Here is a 20,056-nt window from a genome sequence, read left to right as displayed (position 1 = left end):
AATTCTCAACATGTAGCAAAATTCCTAGCATGCAGTTGACACTCATATTTTTGTTAAATAAATGAAAAGCTATATGTAGCCAATTTATAGTTTGTGTTAATACAAGTTATTTAAGTGAAAGATTAAAAGTAATTGTTTATTAATAATTATTTCTACATTCTTAGGTTTGGGAAACATCATTCTTTCATAATAATTTTACTTAATATTCTGTTGTGTAAACATTTTTTTTAATTTTAGTTTTTTTTCAATGGTTTTGGGATAGTTCTTCTACAGTGTAGCTTATTAAGGAATATGTTTTCTTTGAATAAATACTATTGTGCAGCCTTAAGGATTTTTAATAAAACTACATGCTCTTTCCTATCATGATGCTGAGACTAAAATCATTTTTCTTTTCACTATGATCTCAGCTGCTTTTTTATGCCTACATTTCTACATATCTGACATTTTTATGTCATTGTCCAAATAACTTTGAGCTTTTCTCAAGTTGTCCATTGTTGCATAAAAATCTAGCTCCTTGTGAGCACAACCTACTCATACAAAAAAAAGAGATTGTTTTCTACAGAAAATTCCTCCACTATAATAACTTCTTGCTACTTTCAATTCAATAAATATCCACATTCACTGTATTTATTTTATATTCAATAATGAACTACTTTTATAAATTCCTGAATGATGGGGTTTATTTCTTTGGTAAAGAACCATGTATTAGAAAAAAATACATGTGTATTGTTGGGTTAATTATGATCATTTCTAACAAGTGACAGTCTGTTCAGCTTAAATCTTTATGAGAAAAGTATTTATTTGTTTGTTTTGCCAGGAGAATCCAAGGAAGATACTGAATATCAACATAAGCTAAATATGGTTACCGAACAGTGTTTCAGGAATGATATTCACAAACTGGTCCTAGTATCTTTGAACAGGGTATGTACAATGTAGGTTTTCTGCCTTTATACTGTTAAACAGAATATGAAACTTGGGGAGATGGGGGGAATTTTTAGTTTAAGTTTTCCATCTTCTGTTTACTCAGAAAGTAAGAAGTTATGTGGTTAGAGACATAAGATGATAGTAAGGATGTAGGAGGTGAAGAGATGTGCTATTTTCACTGAGGTAAGTGTGCTGTCGACTACAACTATCAACTATAAGTGTACTATCAGCTACAGACTTGGACATGTCTTTTGATTACCAATAATGTAAAGCCACTCGTGTCTGCTCAGAGAAAGAACTGAAGAGCTAGATGTGCAACTAAGCCTCATGAGCACTGGCGGAGCTGTGACAGGAGCTATGGCTGCTGTTTTCTCTGACTCTCCTGGCTGCTTGTCTTTTTTCTGATTCTGCTCTGAAAGGTTCAGCCCATGAAGACACACAGGGCACAGCATTAAAGTCTTCTTTAATTCTTTTTGCTTGATTTCATTGCTCTTCTCAGAGATAACCTCTGAAGTGGTTCAGTGTGCATTGTTTCTTCCCATTTTCATATATTTACATATCTATGTACATTTGTGATAATGTATTATAATCACTATAGTCGATAATTGCAATAACTATGAAAAGAGAATAGAGAAATTACTTTTATTTTGTGCAATGCGAAAGGTATTGATGGAATTAAGATGGTTTGGAAGTTCAACAGAAGTTGGTTCTTTATCAAAGATATGAGTAAAGAAGTAAAGAATGGTTATGGTTAAAGTTTTTATGAAAGGAAGACAGCATTCAAGGTCATAAGTGGAAATAATTCCAAGTAATTTAGTATACTTTTAAAAATATCATGAATTAATTAGAATAGCCTACAGAGAGATCTCCTTTAAAAGTTCAATTTCAACTGAACTTTATAATGTAATTGATGATATATTTTGAGTCATTTGTACTCAAACCTTAATCTGATTCTTCACTATAGCAATGTAATGGGTTGAATTTAATTCCAGGAATATTTGATGAAAATAAATATGAATGTAAGTTTCTTTAGCATGTCTCACTCTGAATAAAAGTTACAAAGCATCAGAGATTTTAGATCCAAATGCTGCAGAAACAAAGAAATTAATCATCATCCAAAATAGGTGTTCTTGGAGAGCAGAATTTATAAAGCGAAGACTATGAGAAGTATTTATTAAAGTGAATCAATCTTTACATAAAATTCTAATAACAGGCTTAAGTTAAAATTTGTCTAGAACATTGACATTCTATTTATGCCTAATCCTTTTAGCTTTACCCACACGTGAGAACTTCCAGTCACCTGTTCTGGAGAGATCTATTTGTCCTGTATTGTTCCTGGAGAACAAAGTAGAAAATAAGCTCTGCATTTTGGCTGCATCTGTGCTTTGTATGCAGTGACCACTGTTGTTGTCTTTAGCAAGGGAGTTTATAAAGTCAAAACAATCTTCTGATTAAATGGACACAAGTCAAAGAGGTCGCGTGCATCACAAAAAACCTCAAAGCAAAATGTACCCAGTTTAAATATTGAAGATATTTATTTCAGTTGTAAATAATATGTAGGGAGAGAAAGAGCCTATTTGCAAAAGCAACAACAATAACAACAAAAACAAAAAATTACATAGGAGTAAAGTCAAAGAAAGTTTATAGGACTAAACGAAACTATGAAACTCAGTTGATAGGTACAAATGAGGAGTTGAACATATGAAAATATATACCACCATTTTTGATAAAATAACTAATTTTTTAAAAATTAAAATCGATCTCCATGAACACAATCAAAATAATATTTTCTGAAACTAGTTAAGCTGGTATAAAATTTTGAAAAATTAATTAAATAATTAATATGCATGAATAACCAGGAGAATTTTGAAAAAAAGAGTATAATTAATATGGCCCAGCTCCAACAGATAGTCAAATGTATTATACAACTTTAGCAATTAAAATAGTGTGTCATTGACACTGGAGGGCATAGATCAGTGCCACATAATGGTAATTTAGGAAATAGACTCAAAGGCAAATATGCAATTTGTATATCATATTCCCTCAAAACTGGGGGTCAAATAGCTCAATAACTTGTGTTGGAATAACTAACTCTCCAGCCATGTAGGGAAAGCAAAGGAAGCTTAGTGTATTACCTTCCTCATTCTGCCAAAACTCATTATAGATGGATGAGATTTAAAGCTAAAAATGAATTTGTCATATAAACATACGAAGAGGGTCTCAAGTATAATCATTATTAAAGAAATATAAATTAAAAGAAAGGGGAGTAAATTTGTGATGTCTATCAAAATTCAAATAGATATATTTTCTGACCAGCAATTCCACTCTCGGAATTTATAATAGACCTGTACTAGTACATAAAGAGTTTTTTATACAAGAATGTTCATTGTGACATTATTTGGAATCAGAAAAATGTGACAACAAACTTATGTGGTAATCATTAGTGCTGTTTGCCAAATGTTGTCAGTTCTCTAATTTTTGGTGATTCTGGGGTAGCATTTATTGGCCCTTTTGTAGTTAGGTTGGATTATCTAACTAGTTTTGGCGAAGGAATTATAAGTGGAGGACATTTGTCATTTCTAGACCAAACATTTAATTGCTGGTGAGACTTCTTTCAGAATACCCTCTCAAGCGCTATAGCCTATACTGTTTGAGACAGTGGTTGCCTGAGAGACTGATGAGCAGAGGCTCCCTTCTGCCCTGTAACAATATGAAGCATAAGTTAGAATGGAACTGTTTCTATTTTCAGCCTATGAAATTTTGGGATTGTTACTACAGCTTAATTTATCTATCCTCACAATACATTACCCATCAATAGATCCTAATTACATACGTTATACTACTTCCAAATTATGTCATCCTATGTATGGATTAAAATCAACTAGACGAGACTCCTAATGAATTACTATGGGAAAATTTCTAATTTTTCATGAATATAAATGTATCTCCCAGGTACTTATTTTTTCCTTTCATGCACACTTTTTGATGAAATTAGTATATTTTCACTCCTTATATTTTCTCTCCTCTATTACTTGATGAGAGATTATACAGGGTTTGCTCTTATAGCTTTAACCGTACAAAATTTTCTAATAGTTGAGTTTGTGGGCCCTGGAATCAGGGTATCTAGGTTTGAACTTGGCTTTACCACCCACATACTAGTATACTCTGGACAAGTTATTTAAAGTCTTGGTTTCATTATCTATAAAACAGAGATAATAAATGGTTTTTCACTTAGGGTTATTAAGATTTTTATGAGATAATTACTGTGTAAAGTACGTAATACAATACCTAGTACATAGTATGCACTCAACAAACTTTAATATTGCTTATTTTCTCACCAATAAATAAATTACTCTATATTGACAAGGTTTATAATATTCATAATCACTTCTATAACCATACTTTCTCAGTTTGTTTTCATCTTATTTCCACAGTTATATGGATTTAATGTTCACTGCAAGTCCTTTTGTTATAGTTTTTCTGTTCATCTTTTAGTTGTCTGAATTTCTTATGAAAAAGTTCATTCCATGGACATTTTAATGTTGTTAGATACTTGGACTCAAACAGTTTGGTTTGTTGTAAAATATTGGGGTTTTATTTCTTTTCTTTGAAAACTTTGTAGGCATTTCATTGTCTTTTATTACTCAATGTTTTAGTGGGAAGTCTGAGACCAGATTGATTTTTTTTTTTTTTTACTTTTAAATAACTTGAATTTTTATCTGCTGCCCAAAGGATTCTTTTTCTTAAATTCAGCTACTTTATTAGGATAGATCTCAATGTTAGTTCTGGACTATATTGCTTCTTTCTAGTTCTGTATTAAATATTTTTTCTGGAAAGTTTTCCTAAATTGCAATCAACTTAGCTGGCAGCTAGAAAAGAGGCTGGTGCGGGTATTTTTTCCCTTGAGCTGGCTAGCTTGCTCATTAGAGAAACCATTTTGATTATTTATGCATTCTCTAAAAAAACTTGGAAAATCCTGAAGCAAAGATGATAAGTTTTCTGTAGGTGTCCTCCTACTGGCACTTTCAAAAATTTTATTTGGACAACACTAGCTAAGTATAAACTAGTAAATTGGTTTTAATCTCCATTTAAACAACAATGCAATAAATCATTATTTTCAAGATAATACACTTGGTAAGAGAAAGTCCATAGTAGGCTTGTAAATATACATATGTATATACCTAGACACATGTATCTGTTTTTCAAATTTATGAAATTGTCAGAAATCAAATACCACTATTTTAACTGATCAAATAGTTTATTTGAGTTCTGTCATGTGTAATAATGTGATACTCTAAATTCCCTTTTGCATAGACAAATCACAGATTTCCTGTTGCAAGTCATTAGTCATTGAACTGAAGCTGACATGGTTAGACTTACGGGAGCTCAAGTTAGCAAGAAGCATGAGTTGAGCAGAAACTTGTTAGAGGTGATGGTATTAAGGACAAGGATAGATGCTTCATAAATAACAGTCTGATTTAATAAATCTGATTTAAAGATATGACTGTCGAGCAAAGAGAAATTAGGAGAGTTGAAACTTGTGCTTTGAATTATCTGCTGAAAGGTTTCTGTGTCTCTATTTTCATTAATAACATAGGGATAATAATAGTGTGTCTATATCACCGGGTCATTGTGAGGATTGAATGAGTTAATATACATATAAAGTGCTTAAAAGGGTGGCACATAGCAAGTGTTACATAGGTTTTGGTATTATCACCCATGAATAAGGAAAGTACAAAGTTTGGAGTTGAAAGAAAAGATTATAAAGGAAATGGGCAAATGAATGGTTTTAAAGTTTGAGAATAATTAGGGGTATACTGTGTCATGGAAATCAAGGGAGAATAATGCAGCAATTCAGTGGTTAAAGGACTTTTTTCTTTGAATGGTTTTAATTCAGAGTGGTTAGGACAGAAGTCTGATTATATGAAATTAAGGGGTAGGGAGAATGTGGAGGTGTAATGGTTGTAGACTTTTCTATTAATAAGTTTAGAAATGAAGGAAAAGTGGTAGCTTCATGCAATGGAAGAACAATTTAGGGACACTCTCTCTCCCATTTAGAAGTTTTTTTTTAATCTCTGAGGAGGATGATAGACCAAGGCCTGAACTGTGGCCATCATTCAGTGTTTATTGTGTGGACAATGAGTTATCTTATTTCATCCTCAAAACAACCTGGCATTATTAGGGTCATTTTAGAGGAGAGGAAGCCAAGACAGATACTGAGGCATCCCTCTAGCTTCACTTTGCACCACTTTGAACTTCTTTATACTTCTTGACTAACACTTTCTGAGTAAATATCACTCCTGAAGAAAATGTTATTTCGTTCATTTTGAATGGTCCTCAAATTCATTGAACTGTTAAGTGATGAGACAGAATTTAACCCCAAATTTAGTTGGTTCTAAAGCTGATGTACTTTTACTGTCCAGGGTTTTCTTAGGATGGAAATAATAACAAGAAAAAGTGCCAGGGGAGGCAAGTTATGAGTATCTTGTTGAATGATAGATGCAATAATGTCCAAGCTGAGGAGATGGAGAAGAGGTTGCAAGTATTTTCGCCACAAGCATTTTTGTCATAAACATCTTTGCAAAAGCATTTTCTCCGTGCAAAAAAATGGCTGTAAGGCAATTTCTCAAAGATAAAGTAACCGATTGACAGTTTCGTTTACATTTAACAGACAATGTATTTAAGCTAGTTGTCAGTTTGGTTTCAGTTCTCCATTGACTACGTTCTTGCAGTATTCCCATTTTTATAGTATATAAATCTCAGCCCTCATAATGGTCTCAACAATAAGTAGTAAACATGATAGTCTTAAAATAGTGGATGATAACAACTATTTTGAAGCCAGATCGCGAAACTATGTGTAAAGCCAGATTGCATACTGTGCTAAAAAATAACTTATCAGTTTGCAGATTCTTTGGCAATCACAGTCATCCCTCCCATCTGTCAAAAACAAAAGTTTACCAAGCTATGGCCAATAGAAAAGAGGAGGCTACTAATTCACAACAGTTTTCAAGATTATTAATTATCAGTTCTATAGGTGGAAACTGATACCTCTCTTAAGGAAGGAAAAAATGGTAGTGAAAAAGAAAAAGGGTGATGCTGAACAAGCAGACAAATTCGCAAGTAAAAAAGAGATGTATAATACTATGAACGAAAGATTTCCAAGGCAATGTATTTTCATTTTTCTCAATAAAGTCTTTTTAATTTTGTTATTAAATTTTTAGTGTTTTATTGTGTCCTTTTTAAATATCTCTCTTCTTTAAATCTTTTATGGCAAAATTGCCTTACGGTCAATTAGTTGTGCGACAACAATGTTTGCGGCAAAATTGTTTGCAGCAAAGATGTTTACAGCAAACATGCTTAGGGTGGAAAAACGAGACGTGAAGGAGAAGGGCACAGGATGAGAAAACGGTGCTTATTTTCACACCCTATACAAAAAAAAAAAAAAAAGCCGAATATGGAAAATTGAGAGGCACTGAGGGGCTAGATGGGGTAAAAGAAGGTATTTCTGTTCTTTGACAGCATGGAAGTGAGAAAAGGATAGATTATGTTGGAAAGGCCACACCAGAGCTTTACTCTGGTTTGAAGCTATTTAGATTACTCAGTTTATATTTTATCAGTCTGTTGCTGGCTTTAACTAAGATAAGTATTAAGAACTCATTTTTAACAGTAAACATTCTTAATTGTCCTTTTAGTTCATTGGAAATCCTGGGATTCAGAAATGTGGATTAAAAGTAATTTCTTCTATAGCACATTTTCCTGATGCATTAGAGGTGTTATCTCTGGAAGGTGCTATTGATTCAGTGCTTCAAACACTGCAGATGTATCCGCATGACCAAGGTTGGTTCAATTTGAATTCAGGATTTAGAATGGATTTTTATAGGCTTTGGATGTCTTTAAATTTTTTCTTCAGTTTTGAGCTTTAAAACAATTAATTGTGCTTCTCCCCCCGCCCCACCTCCCCTTGTTTTATTCTTCTAGAAATTCAGTGTCTGGGTTTAAGTCTTATAGGATGCTTGATTACAAAGAAGAATCTATTTATAGGAACTGGGCGTCTGCTGGCGAAAATTCTGGTTTCCAGTTTACAACGATTTAAGGATATGGCTGAAATACAGATTAAAGTATGTGCATTATCTTGAAAGGAATGTGAGATCTTGTGCAGATTTCTCTTTCAGAGCAGTTGATATCATTTTCACTTTGTGTTAATGAAGATATTCCAGTTAATTGATTTCGTAATATTTTAATTTTAGAAGGTAAAGAGAATTTAACTGAATCTCTAAAGATTATTTCATTATTAAATCTCTAAAATCAGATGTTTATTTGCCATTTGTCTTTTCCATGAAATAGCAGAGAATGTGCTAAAGAAATTCCAGCTAGCTGAGCATTTGCTTATATTTTAGGTAAATAGAAGTTATAATTATTCCAAAGTTTGTCATTCTCTGTGTTTTGTTGTGGGCCACTTACCTGTAGTAATTTTGTCCCTTGATTTTTTTTCCTCTGGTGAAACAATATTTTAAACATTTTTCTTCAAGCAAAATTTAAAATGTAATATATAATAACTGTTTTTATTAGGAATCTGAGGTATCAGTTTAGAATTAATTCAGGGACAATTAAGAGATAAATTGTTACAGATTTTTTTGTTGCTGTTTTTCATATGTTGGGAAAACATAGTTTAAGAGTGTCTGCCTTGGTTGTGGTTTTTTAGTAATGGAGTTTGTAACTTTCATAAACCACACTCAACAAATATTTTCATAAATGACAACATTGACTAGCAATAAAAATGTCTAGGCTCTAACCTCTGCAGAGACATTATTAGTAAATGAGATATTGTATGTAAAATTTTTAATTATAAAGTGCTACTGGAAATACAACATTCTTAAATTAAAGACAACATTGTGTTTTATAAATCTGATTTTTATAATGTGCCTCCACTAGGATGATTAAAGCCAAGGCAGAATTGATTAAAAGTAATCCGAGGGAAAGGAAATGATTTTCTGCAGATATAGAGCTCTGCTCTCAGTTACTCAATATTAATTCATCTAGGCATAAATTCTAGGATCTCTATAATAGAGGTGTACATTATTGACCAGTGGGCTGAATTTGGCCTGCCAACATATTTGTTTGGCCAGTTCAGTGTTTATATGTTTTTAATTTGAATTATATGCCTTCTACACAGTCTCATTACCTGTTTTGCTGCTGCATTAATTTGAGTTTGCAGGGACCTCAGTTTTAGAGAGGGGTGGACCACACATCCCTTAGAGCTGCATAAATTAAGACTACTTCTCTTATCAAATGTTAGAAAGTATTTGTAGAAACTCAGAATCTTATGAGCTCAAAATAATTATTTTACTATTTAGACAATTTCATTAATATATTGAAAGATATAAGATATATTGAAAGATAATAAAAATCTAAAAAGTTATGTTGATCTTTGATGTTTACTCAAGATAAATAATAGTAAAGCCAAAAGTTCATTCTTTCTTTAAAACATCACATGGGTGGAAGATGCTTAGGTGGTTCTAAAACGTAAAGGTGTGACTGATCAGTCCTTTATAAGTAATTTGCCGCAAGAATGTAAATGTTAGAGTGCCTTTAGAGCTTCTATCAAATACACTCAAATTCATGAAATCTTGGAGCTCACATTTGTCTCTTTGAGGTTAAATTTCAGAAGAAAGCACAAAAATGTTTAGGAAATTCTGGGCTATCTAGAAAACCTAACCTGTAATCTTGTAATAAAAAAATCACTTTATTGGCCTATTTGGGTCTGTAGCCCTGCTGACTCTGCTATTCTAATCCTGATTAATATCTGGCTTTCATCCTGTAGGTATGGCTTCAGACAGGGATCTATAAAAGCCAAATATCAGTGGATTAGGTATTTTTCCTGCATTGCTAGACGATGGTTTGTTCATTAGTATTTTATTCTCTGTGTGCCTGTTGTATTTCTTGGTAAGGAGAGAGCAAGCTGCATTTATATGATTGTTTCAAGGTTTACAGCTTTAAAGTACAAACCCAGTAAATACATCTACCTAGTTGAGTGAACATCTCAGATTTTCGGTATCATATATATTGTATATTATACATACTCTATGTTTTATATTATTTATTCTTTTTTGCATAAAATTGCTTATGTTCTAATTAGTTTTGGTCCCACTTTCAGGGATTTCAGACAATCTTGACAATGCTGGAATTGTCAGAGTCTTTTTCCAAGCTGCTGGTGCATTATTACTTTGATTCAATAATATTCCATCAGATGTCTTCCAGTCTCATGGAACATAAAGATCGACAGGTAAAATGTTTTTCACCTGTATGTTAACTGTTATGTATTTAGCTGACTCTAATCCTTATTTCTATTATTTTTAGTTTCTAAACCTTTGTTGCAAGTGTTTTGCAAAATTAGCTATGGATGATGAGTTAAAAAGTGTGATGCTAGAGAGAGCATGTGATCAGAATAATAGCATCATGGTCGAATGCTTACTTCTGTTGGGTGCGGACGCCAATCGAGCAAAGGAGGGAACTTCTTTAATTTGTCAGGTAAGTATTCAAGATGTCACTTTGTCTTTCTCTATTATTTGACTCTGCTCTTGTATAGCTCTTAGTTACCTTCTATTATTCTTCACTACAGAGTTTACCAGTTTATTGCACAACTGCTTGTGATTTGTAGTAGGAGTTTAGATTCACAGAAGTTTAGAGGTAATAGAGTTCTTAGGTAATATTCAGTCTAATCCTTCATTTTACTTGTTGATCTACTTTGTTAGATTAATAAATAGCTTTTCAAATGTGTCTCCTTCCATGCATCTCTGTACAAATTGTTCTCCAGCCACCCTCTACTCAACATGCAATTTTATTTTATTTTGTTTTGATCATATTTCAACCATTTTCTCTTCGTTTTCAATTTCTCTGACAGGAAAGTTCTCCTCTCATGACTATCACATGTGGCCTTGTGGGCTGTCTACTGCACACCCTAGGGGGCACCGTTCGTGTTGACTTTCCCCCCTATTGGCCACCCCCACAGTTGTGTAGCACTGTGATCCTGCCTTCCTTCTCTCACTTCCCTTGTTCACTGTGCAAACACATCTATCTAATTGTCCTGCTCTTCCTTCAAATTCTAACACAAATTCTTTTTCCTTGATTAAGCTCTCCTCGTCCTCCTCAACCTCCGTGTGAAATAAAGATATACTTCGCTAAGTCCATGATGATTTATGTACCGCTTGTGTATTTTGAGTTGTATGAAAGTAGAAATGTACATTGTTCAGCTTTGTATCGTTCAGAATATCTAAATCATTGCTTTATATACAATTTGAATTTAATAAGTATTTACTAAAGTACATTACATGTAATTTCAAGTTTGTCTTTGTTGTATAAATTTTAGAGTTTATAGCATTCAGACAGCACCATGTATATTTCCTAGAAATTTAATAATATTTCTAGAAAAGCAATTATGTAGTGATTTAATATATATTATTAAATAACCAGTGGACTACTATATTTTCCAATAATTTACTTTTCAAGCCTTACTTTATTTAATTTCTCACTTGCCTATGGATCCAAATTAATTTGTCAACTATAAGATTAAGTTAGTACTAATTAGCAACCTACATAAAAAGAAAGTGAACCTGTACTCATTTTCATGCACAATTAATTTAAGCATTAAAACCAAACAAATAATCAAATTAGTTAACTTTAGTGAAATTTCTTTTAAGCAAGCAACATTAAAAATAGTTGCTTCTCAATAGAAGAACAGGACAAACAGAGACTCATAGACATGGTCAATAGCTTGTGGTTACCAGAGGGTGATGGGGGGGAGTAGACGGGGTAAAGGGGGTCAAATATGTGGTGACAGAAAGAAATCTAACTATGAGTGGTGAACACACAGTGTAAATATATATATGCTTTACTGTTAAAGTGTACAGCTGAAACATTGGATTTCGTTAACCAATGTCACCATAAAAAAATAAATAAATAAATTTTTAAGAAAGAAAGTAGATTCAGATTTTAAAATAAAAAAAAAATAGTTGCTTTTCTACTTTAAAGGTAAATTATTTCCCTCAATAATTTAATGTGTTTTTATTGTCTATCTTTTTGTGATCTGCAGATGATTGCATTAATGTTACTTGGATGTGCCAAAGAACTGAAAAGGAACTTCCTCTTCTAATTTTTTGTTAGGGTAACGACATAGCTAAAAGCACCTGAGTGTGATTATTCTACATTCCCCACAGGAAGTGCTTTCTACTCTTCTCTCAATTTATACCTCTTTCTATACAAAAACCTTTCATTTTATTCTTCTTTCCACATTCTTTTCAACCTAATGCACTTATTTATATATTTTCTTCTTAAAAAATCAGATATTTGTATCCATGGGTGCATCAAATTTAAGAAATTTATTCTAGTTGTCGGAGATTATTTGTATGTAACAAATAATAAATATTGATTACGTTTTGTGTGTAGATTGAACATACATTATTTGTACTAGTACAAAATAGGATAATCAAGGCTATTCATGTGCTGGTGTTGCATAACTAAGGACTATTCAGCGCAAGGATGGAGTTAATCTTGTTAAGCTTTCTGAGGAGAATTTAATGATGTAATGTACATGATTGGTAGAAAAGAATGGAAGATTAACACTGGGCGTGAATATGCATAAATGAATAGAGACCTGAAGATAAAACTCACCAAATCACGGTGGGAAGTATGATGAAGTCTGAATAAAAGTCATCAACACTTGTGGTGTTCGTTACTACCTGGGCACTGCTCTGAGTTGTTTACACAATTTAACCTTCACCACAAGCTTAGGAATAGGTTGTAGTATTATCCACATTATACAGGTAAGGAATTGAGATACAGAGAGGTTAAGTAACTTGCTTAAGAACACTCTCCCCGAAGCAGTGGAAAATCGCTCCTGAGTGCCTTCTTTAATCTCTTGTCAACACAGCAGATTCATGGTAGTAGTGGTGGTTGGGTTTCTCATTCATTCTCTAATGCTAGTTTGAAATATATGGTTTCGATTGTTGTCTGAATTAATTATAAATTAAAAGATGAGAGAGAAGATTGCAAAAGATAAATTATACTTTTGATAAACTTTAATTATATTCTGAATTATCTTCATTATTATTTAAATGCAAAACTGTATTTCTGAGCAGTATTTTTTCCTCATGAATATAAAATTACTTTAATAATTTTCTTTGTCTAATATCTTTCTTAAATCTCTCTCTCTTTATGGCACTATATACCTAAAGTCAGCTTGGAACATTTGGGTTTCCCAACAAAAATACCTCTACAAAAATGTATTGAGCGCTAGACAATTAGTAAAGAATATAAAAGGGGTTTCTTGTTTTAAGATTTTTTTTCTAAGTGTGTATTGGGAGAGGAGGGAGGATAAAACATAAACCACCTTAATACAAAGTAAGCCATAATTTAGAGATGAAAGTTTGCTGAGAAAAAGAGAAGGCATCTGTAATTGAATTTTTTGCCCTCCCTCCCTCCCTCTTTCCCTCCCTGCCTTCCTTGCTCTCTCCCAAATTCCCCATGGGCCCTTAAAGAGAATTTTAGTAATTGGCTAGTTAAATTATACATAGACATTGTGCTAGCCTACAGACGTACAGATTGAATTACAGTAGCATCTTTGTCTTTCCTTCTAGTTTGGTGTACTAAGTACAATGTTAAACAGACTGGGATGGAGGAGGGAGTGTGTGGGGTCTGGGAGGTTGGTAGCAAGGACTTACTGTGCAAGAGACCTTGAGGCTGTTCCTTGAAGAATGAATGTTTTGCTGGTTGAAGAGCAGAGTTAGACATTTAGGGCAATAAAAGTAGCGGAAAGGAAGATAATCAGGTTTGAAAATTGCACATTGTATTTGGGGGAATTTCCTGCAACACAGGTGTTTTAGGAGATTTTTAAATAGGACAGTGACTTGACTATATCTAGAATTGAAAGGTACTATAGTGGCCCTGGGGAGAATGGGTCGAAGGTGGATGGTGCTAGAGATTGATGGGCATTAAGTTGATACCATCAAACTACAGAACTGTTGCCTCAAATCTTTTGAAAACACTTTAATTCTGGAGAATTCAGGAATATCACTCAGTCTCCTTCTTTCACTGCCCTGGTATCTTACATCTTAGTATCTCATTTCCTTTTCTTTTTTAATCCTTAATTTGGGGTAGTGAAAGGAACACAGGCTTTGGAGCCAAGCAAATTGTCTTCAAATCGAAGTCTCTCTCTAACTCTAAGAGTTGGACAAATCACATATCCTTTCTAAATATTCAACCATAAAATGGAGGTAATAATGTTTATGACGAGATTTTTTATAAATATTGGAGGTCATGTGTACAGAATTTAGCACAGTATCTTATGACATATAGTATTTCTATTATCTATTACTTTGATCTTTTATTTGATAAAACATCACATTCTATTGCCTCTCAGAAGCTTTCTTGAGTAGGGCTAGTGTGCTAAGCTACAGATTGCTTAGGCTTGTCTCTGCTTGCTTATGTCACCGAAGTTTTTATAGCATCTCATATGCTAAACCACCTTGAGCACACACTCTGAAAATATAACATTCAGGGAAAGGTGGAAAACTTAGAGACAAGGTATTTCTTTGTGGTAGTTCAGATTCTTGTCCTGAGGAGCTCAGGAAAACCAGAAATGAGTGATGACTGTTCTTTGCATGTAGCATTAACAAACATTATAATATTCATATTCTATGTAACGAATGAAGGTAGGGCAGTAAGCATTTACTGTTAAGGTATTAGTTTCCAGATGTCTTCTCATGAGCAAACAAAAGCCCAGAAAGTGTAAGCAACACATATAATTGATGGAGTGTCAGTTCTTTTTACTTCATTTATGAGCTTTTTCTCCATATCATGTTGCCTCTTTCATAATAATTAAATCTCATGTGGCAGGTTATTTGATCTATGCTCCTGTGATATGTTTGGTGCTAATCTCATTTTACTTCCTAATCTGTTTTAAGGATGAGTTTTGCCTTATTTTATTTTGTTTCTATCTAACTTTAAAGGTATAGAGAAAAATTACACCAAATTCAATTTACCGTTTCCCAAAACAAAGAAGTATAGGTTTTTAATAAACTTGTGTGTGTGTGTGTGTGTGTGTGTGTGTGTGTGTGTATTTTTAAATAGGTATGTGAAAAAGCAAGCAGCCCCAAGTTGGTGGAACTGTTACTTAGTGGGTCTCGTGAACAAGATGTACGGAAAGCACTGACGATAAGCATTGGGAAAGGCAACAGCCAAACCATCAGTTTACTCTTAAGAAGACTTGCCTTGGATCTGGCCAATAACAGCATTTGCCTTGGAGGATTTTGTATAGGAAAAATTGAACCTTCTTGGCTTAGTCCTTTATTTCCAGATAAGGCATCTAATTCAAGAAAAGAAACAAGTAAGTATTAAAAGGATGATTTGGTACAAGTCGTATTTTTAGTAGTATTTTTTAAGTCATTAATCTTTTAGTTAGTTTTTATTCCTGTTTAGTGCAACTTCAGCCAAAAATATTGTGTTTGGATATCTCTTTGTGTGTGTGTCATGAAATGCTTGAAAGTGATATTATATTTAAGTTCTTTACAACCCACTAAATATGTATCTTATAAAGATAGAGCAAGACTGTAATTCTTCTAAAGGGTTGCATTTCTTTTTAATATATTTTATTTTTTATTATAAAAAGAACTCATGCTCATTTAAAAAATACAGAAACAATCATAAGGAAGAAAATAACAATGGCTTATTTTATCCTTTATGGGTAATAAATGTAGATATTTTTCCTAGACATTTCATATGTTTACCTATAGGTGTGCATTAAAATGTATATGCAGAAACATATACACATATATACTTTCATTTTCAAGTTAATCCGCAACCTGTAAACCTTCCCAGATGAAATCCGAAACTGACTCCAGTACACAGAGGGGAGAGGCTGAAGGAAGAGGCAGACCACTGTAGATTGTTAGGTGGCAGGTTTGATAAGCAAGGAAACTTACCATATGGCTTGTTTTGAGAGATTAACCATTTTCTACTGTATTTTTTATTTCATTTATTTATTTGTTTATTTGTTTAGGCAACCTTTGGTTGACCTCACAGATTGCAAGGACCTTGTCAGCTTACAATCCCTTATTTTTTTTATTTTTTACTCTTATAGCACCTGGTCTTCCTAGGTGGTCTCTCATCCAAGTACTAACCAGGCCCAACCCTGCTTAGCTTCCGAGATCAGATGGTGTCAAGCTTGTTCAGGGTAGCATGGCTGTAGACAATTTTTTCTACTATTTCATTGGTTTTGTATGAAGTTTTTTTTACCGTAACAAGTCTTACCTAATTTAAAAAATATGATAATGTTATTTGATTGATTGGAAGGTATAGTCATGATTTTATTGGCAGCTGGTCTGAGTAAAGAACATTTTGGATTCATAGTTGTAAAACATTTTTTAGGTACTCCTGGACTGAGTCACACATACATGTAATAATGTGAACTATGAGAGTAATATTTGAAGAAATTTTCCAGGCTATATGCAGGAAAATGATGACTCTGCCAACTTATTTCTTCATTATAGAGCATAATATAAAATGCAATTAAGTGAAGATGTTAAATTTGAAATTTCATATGATTTCCCAGTAGAATGAATCACTTAGCAATAGTTTACAAAAATAATTACATCATTTATTGAGCATAGTCTATATTCTAGGTATTGTGCTAAACATTTTATATGCATTATTTCATTTAATTTTTGCTATAACCCTATTATATGTATATTGTCATCTTAACTTCCCAAGTGAGGACACTGATACTCAGGGAGCTGATGTAACTTGCAAGTGGTATTACTATGATTTCGGCACAGGCCTTTCCTGGATTAATTTGTTTCAAAATCTTCAGTTTTTTTAATCTATGCCAAATGTTTATATAAATTTTTGTGATTTTTTTTGAAAATTAAAATTTACTGCCTGTTAAATATGCACTATCATGATTGAAAAGTAACTTTGGAAGTAAAAATAAATAATTCTCTAAAAGTATGAGAATATATAAGGAACTTTGGTATGATACATGTTTATGTTTGTTTAATTATTGATTTCTAAGTTGCTGGTATATCTTTTTTATTTTTAGATATAGGATCCACCCTAGCAAGAATGGTGCTCAGATATCAGATGAAAAGTGCTGTGGAAGAAGGAACAGCCACAGGCAGCGATAGGAATTTTTCTGAAGAAGTAATTAATGAATGGACCTTCATTCCTGAGTCTTATGTGGACAGTGTGTTTGGTCAAATTGATGACCTGGATAGTGAAGGTATTTATTATTATTAAAAAAAAAAATAGTTCCCTTTATGTTTTAAAGAGAAATTTGACATTGAACAATAGGAATTGAGACACAAACCTGATTTAATTCATTTGGAAAAATGAAGGAAAATGTGTTCATTATTGGAAATAGTTAATGATTATTAACTCCGGTTAAGGCAATGACTGTTAAAAATGTATCTCTGTGCTTGTAAGTGTTATAATACAGCCTGTAATTGGTGCATGGTGATGATTGCAGTCAAAATACTTAGACCCAAACTGAAATCGGATTCCATATTTTATCATCGACTATATCCTTTTGTGGCTAAGCACCTTACCCTTATTAAAGTTATTGTTGCTAAACTTCCAGGATGATTTATTAGAGAAATTAGAGAAAATGTATGCAAACTGGTAGAGTGATTGGCAAATAGGCAATAATATATACATATTTACCTTTATTAAAATTAAAACTAGTTATTAATATTTTAATAACTCATTTGAGTTAACTTTTAAAAAATTTACATGGCAAGATATATAATGCAATACAGTTTGGTAAAAATGAGTGACATGCTTTTTTATTAACATAATATGATTGAAAACGTTGGGCAATAGAATAAGGTGTTTGAAAGGGAAAAAATTAAGGGTTATTCCAAAATCTCATGTCTCAAGTTCAAGTATTTTTTAAAAACAACTTTGAGATTTAATTAATATAAAGTAAATTGCACCCATTCTAATTATATAGTTTTATGGATTTTTCAAAAATTTACACGTCCATGTAATCATCACCACTATCAAGTTATGCATCATTTCTGTTGTACAAAAAAGTCCCTTTACATCTCTTCACAAAAAATTTTTCCCAACCTTGTTCGTCAAAACCACTGATCTGCCTTCTGTTGCTATAAATTAGTATTTTCTTAAGTTTCATATAAATGGAATCATATAGTAGGTTATCTTTTATGTCTGGCTGTTTTCCAAAGTGATTGTACCATATTATTCTTCCACCGGCAATATATGAAGATTCTAGTTGGTCTACATCCTTATCACACTACAATGCTTAGTATTGTCAGTCAATTTAATTTAAGCCATTCTAGTGAAGGCATAGTTCTAGCTCATTTGGGTTGGATTTTTATTTCCCTGATGACCACTGATACTGAGAATATTTTTATGTTTTTATTGGTCATTCATGTATTTTCTATGTGAAATATCTGTTCAAATCTTTTGCTAACTTTGAATTGTGTTGTTTTATTATAATCTTATTAGGAGTTCTTATATATTCTAGTAGAAGTCCTTTGCAAATATTTTCTCCTAGTTATAGCTTGCCTTTTCATTTTATTATTGTCAAAGAGCAGAGCTTTTTAAATTTTGATAAAGTGTAGTTTTTCAGTTTTTTCTGTTCCATTTAAGAAATCTTTCCCTATCCCAAAATTGTGAATATTCTCTCCTATTTTTCCTCATGGAAGTGATAAAATCTTAGATTTTACATTTATGTCTACAATTTTAAATTAGTTTTTGTGTATGGTGTCAGTGAAGGATTAACATTTATTTATTTTTTCTGTATAGATACCCAGTTGTTTCAGCATCGCTTTTTGAAAATACTATATTTCTCATTGAATTAATGACATCTTTGTCCAATTTAATTGACCATTTAGATATGGTTCTATTCCTTCATTCTTTGTTCTGTGCCATTGATTTATATTTTTATCTTAATGCCGCTGCCATAGTATTTTGGTTAAATAGTAGGTCTTAAAATCAGGTAGTATAAGTCCTTTGGTGGTGTACTTTTTCAAAATTGTTCTCATTAAGCTAGGTTCTTTGCATTTTCATATTTATTTCGAATCAAGTAATTTTATGCTGGGATTTTTATTAGATTTAAATCTGTATATATATTAATGTAGAATTAATATATAAATATTATTAATATTATACTATATAGAATTAATATATACATAGTAATTTCTTTAAAGTAAATCTATAAAAGTTTTGGTGGGATTGATGTAATAATATGAGTGTTCTGACATATAAATGTGGTATATTTCCATTTATTTGTCATTTAAAGTTTCTCTCACCAATGTTTTGTATTACATGTTTTTTAATGTTTCATAAATAATATTGTATTTGAATTCTAATTTTAGTTCACTGCTGAGATATGGGAATACAATTTTTTAAAAATATTAATGTTATATCTTGTAGACTTGTAGACTTCATAGAGTTTTCTATCTTCATAGTAATGCCATTTGCTGATAAAGAGATTTACTTCTTCCTTTCTAACCTTTTCTTTTTTTTCCCCTTGTTTTATTACACTGGCTAGGACCTCCAGTACTATGTTGAAAGAAGTGGCAGGAGTAGGCATTGTTTTCTGGTTACCAAACACAGAGTAAAAGCATTTAGTCTCTCTTGATTAAGTGTGATACAGTTTTTTTTTACAGATACCCTTCATCAGGTTGAGGAAGCTCCTTTCTAGTAATTTTTGCTGAGGCTTTTTGACACTAATAAGTGTTGGAAATGCTTTTTGCCTCTGTTGCAATGGGCGTATTTTCCCTCTTTATTCAGTTAATGTAGTTATTACATTGATAAATTTTCATATGTTAGACCAAACTTGCGTTTCTAGGGTAAATCTGCTTGGTCATGGTATATTTATTTTTTGTGTGTATTATTGGATTTGATTTTCTAAAAATTTTCAAGTATTTTGCATCTATGAGGGATATTGGTCTGTAGTTTTACGTTTTCTTGCAATTTTGAGATTAATGGTAGCCTCTTGAAATAAGTTGGTCCCTTCCTCCTAAAGAACTCCCTTTTACATTTCTTGTAGTACAGATCTGTGGGAACCCCCTGGGAAGGTTACTGGAACTCTTCCCAAGACAGTCCCAGAGCTCCC

General features: G+C 32.4%; 1 protein-coding gene and 1 pseudogene across 2 annotated transcripts in view; one reads left to right on the top strand and one right to left on the bottom strand.

Annotated features, from left to right (window-relative positions):
- The window catches only part of LRRK2 (leucine rich repeat kinase 2), a 114,393-nt gene that overhangs the window by 31,625 nt on the left and 62,712 nt on the right, over positions 1-20,056 (top strand). For both annotated transcript variants that reach the window (XM_039882305.1, XM_039882306.1), the window contains 7 exons: positions 818-921; positions 7,617-7,761; positions 7,903-8,042; positions 10,079-10,207; positions 10,282-10,452; positions 15,049-15,304; positions 17,015-17,194. In XM_039882305.1, coding sequence (XP_039738239.1) covers positions 818-921; positions 7,617-7,761; positions 7,903-8,042; positions 10,079-10,207; positions 10,282-10,452; positions 15,049-15,304; positions 17,015-17,194 — 1,125 coding nt within the window. The remainder of the gene's footprint in view (positions 1-817; positions 922-7,616; positions 7,762-7,902; positions 8,043-10,078; positions 10,208-10,281; positions 10,453-15,048; positions 15,305-17,014; positions 17,195-20,056) is intronic.
- On the bottom strand, positions 16,049-16,167 carry LOC120618762 (uncharacterized; annotated as a pseudogene).

The sequence above is a fragment of the Pteropus medius genome, unplaced genomic scaffold (assembly GCF_902729225.1).
Source record: "Pteropus medius unplaced genomic scaffold, Ma_sr-lr_union100, whole genome shotgun sequence".
In the NCBI taxonomy this organism is placed as follows: Eukaryota; Metazoa; Chordata; class Mammalia; order Chiroptera; family Pteropodidae; genus Pteropus; species Pteropus medius.
This window is presented reverse-complemented; position numbering and strand designations above follow the sequence as displayed.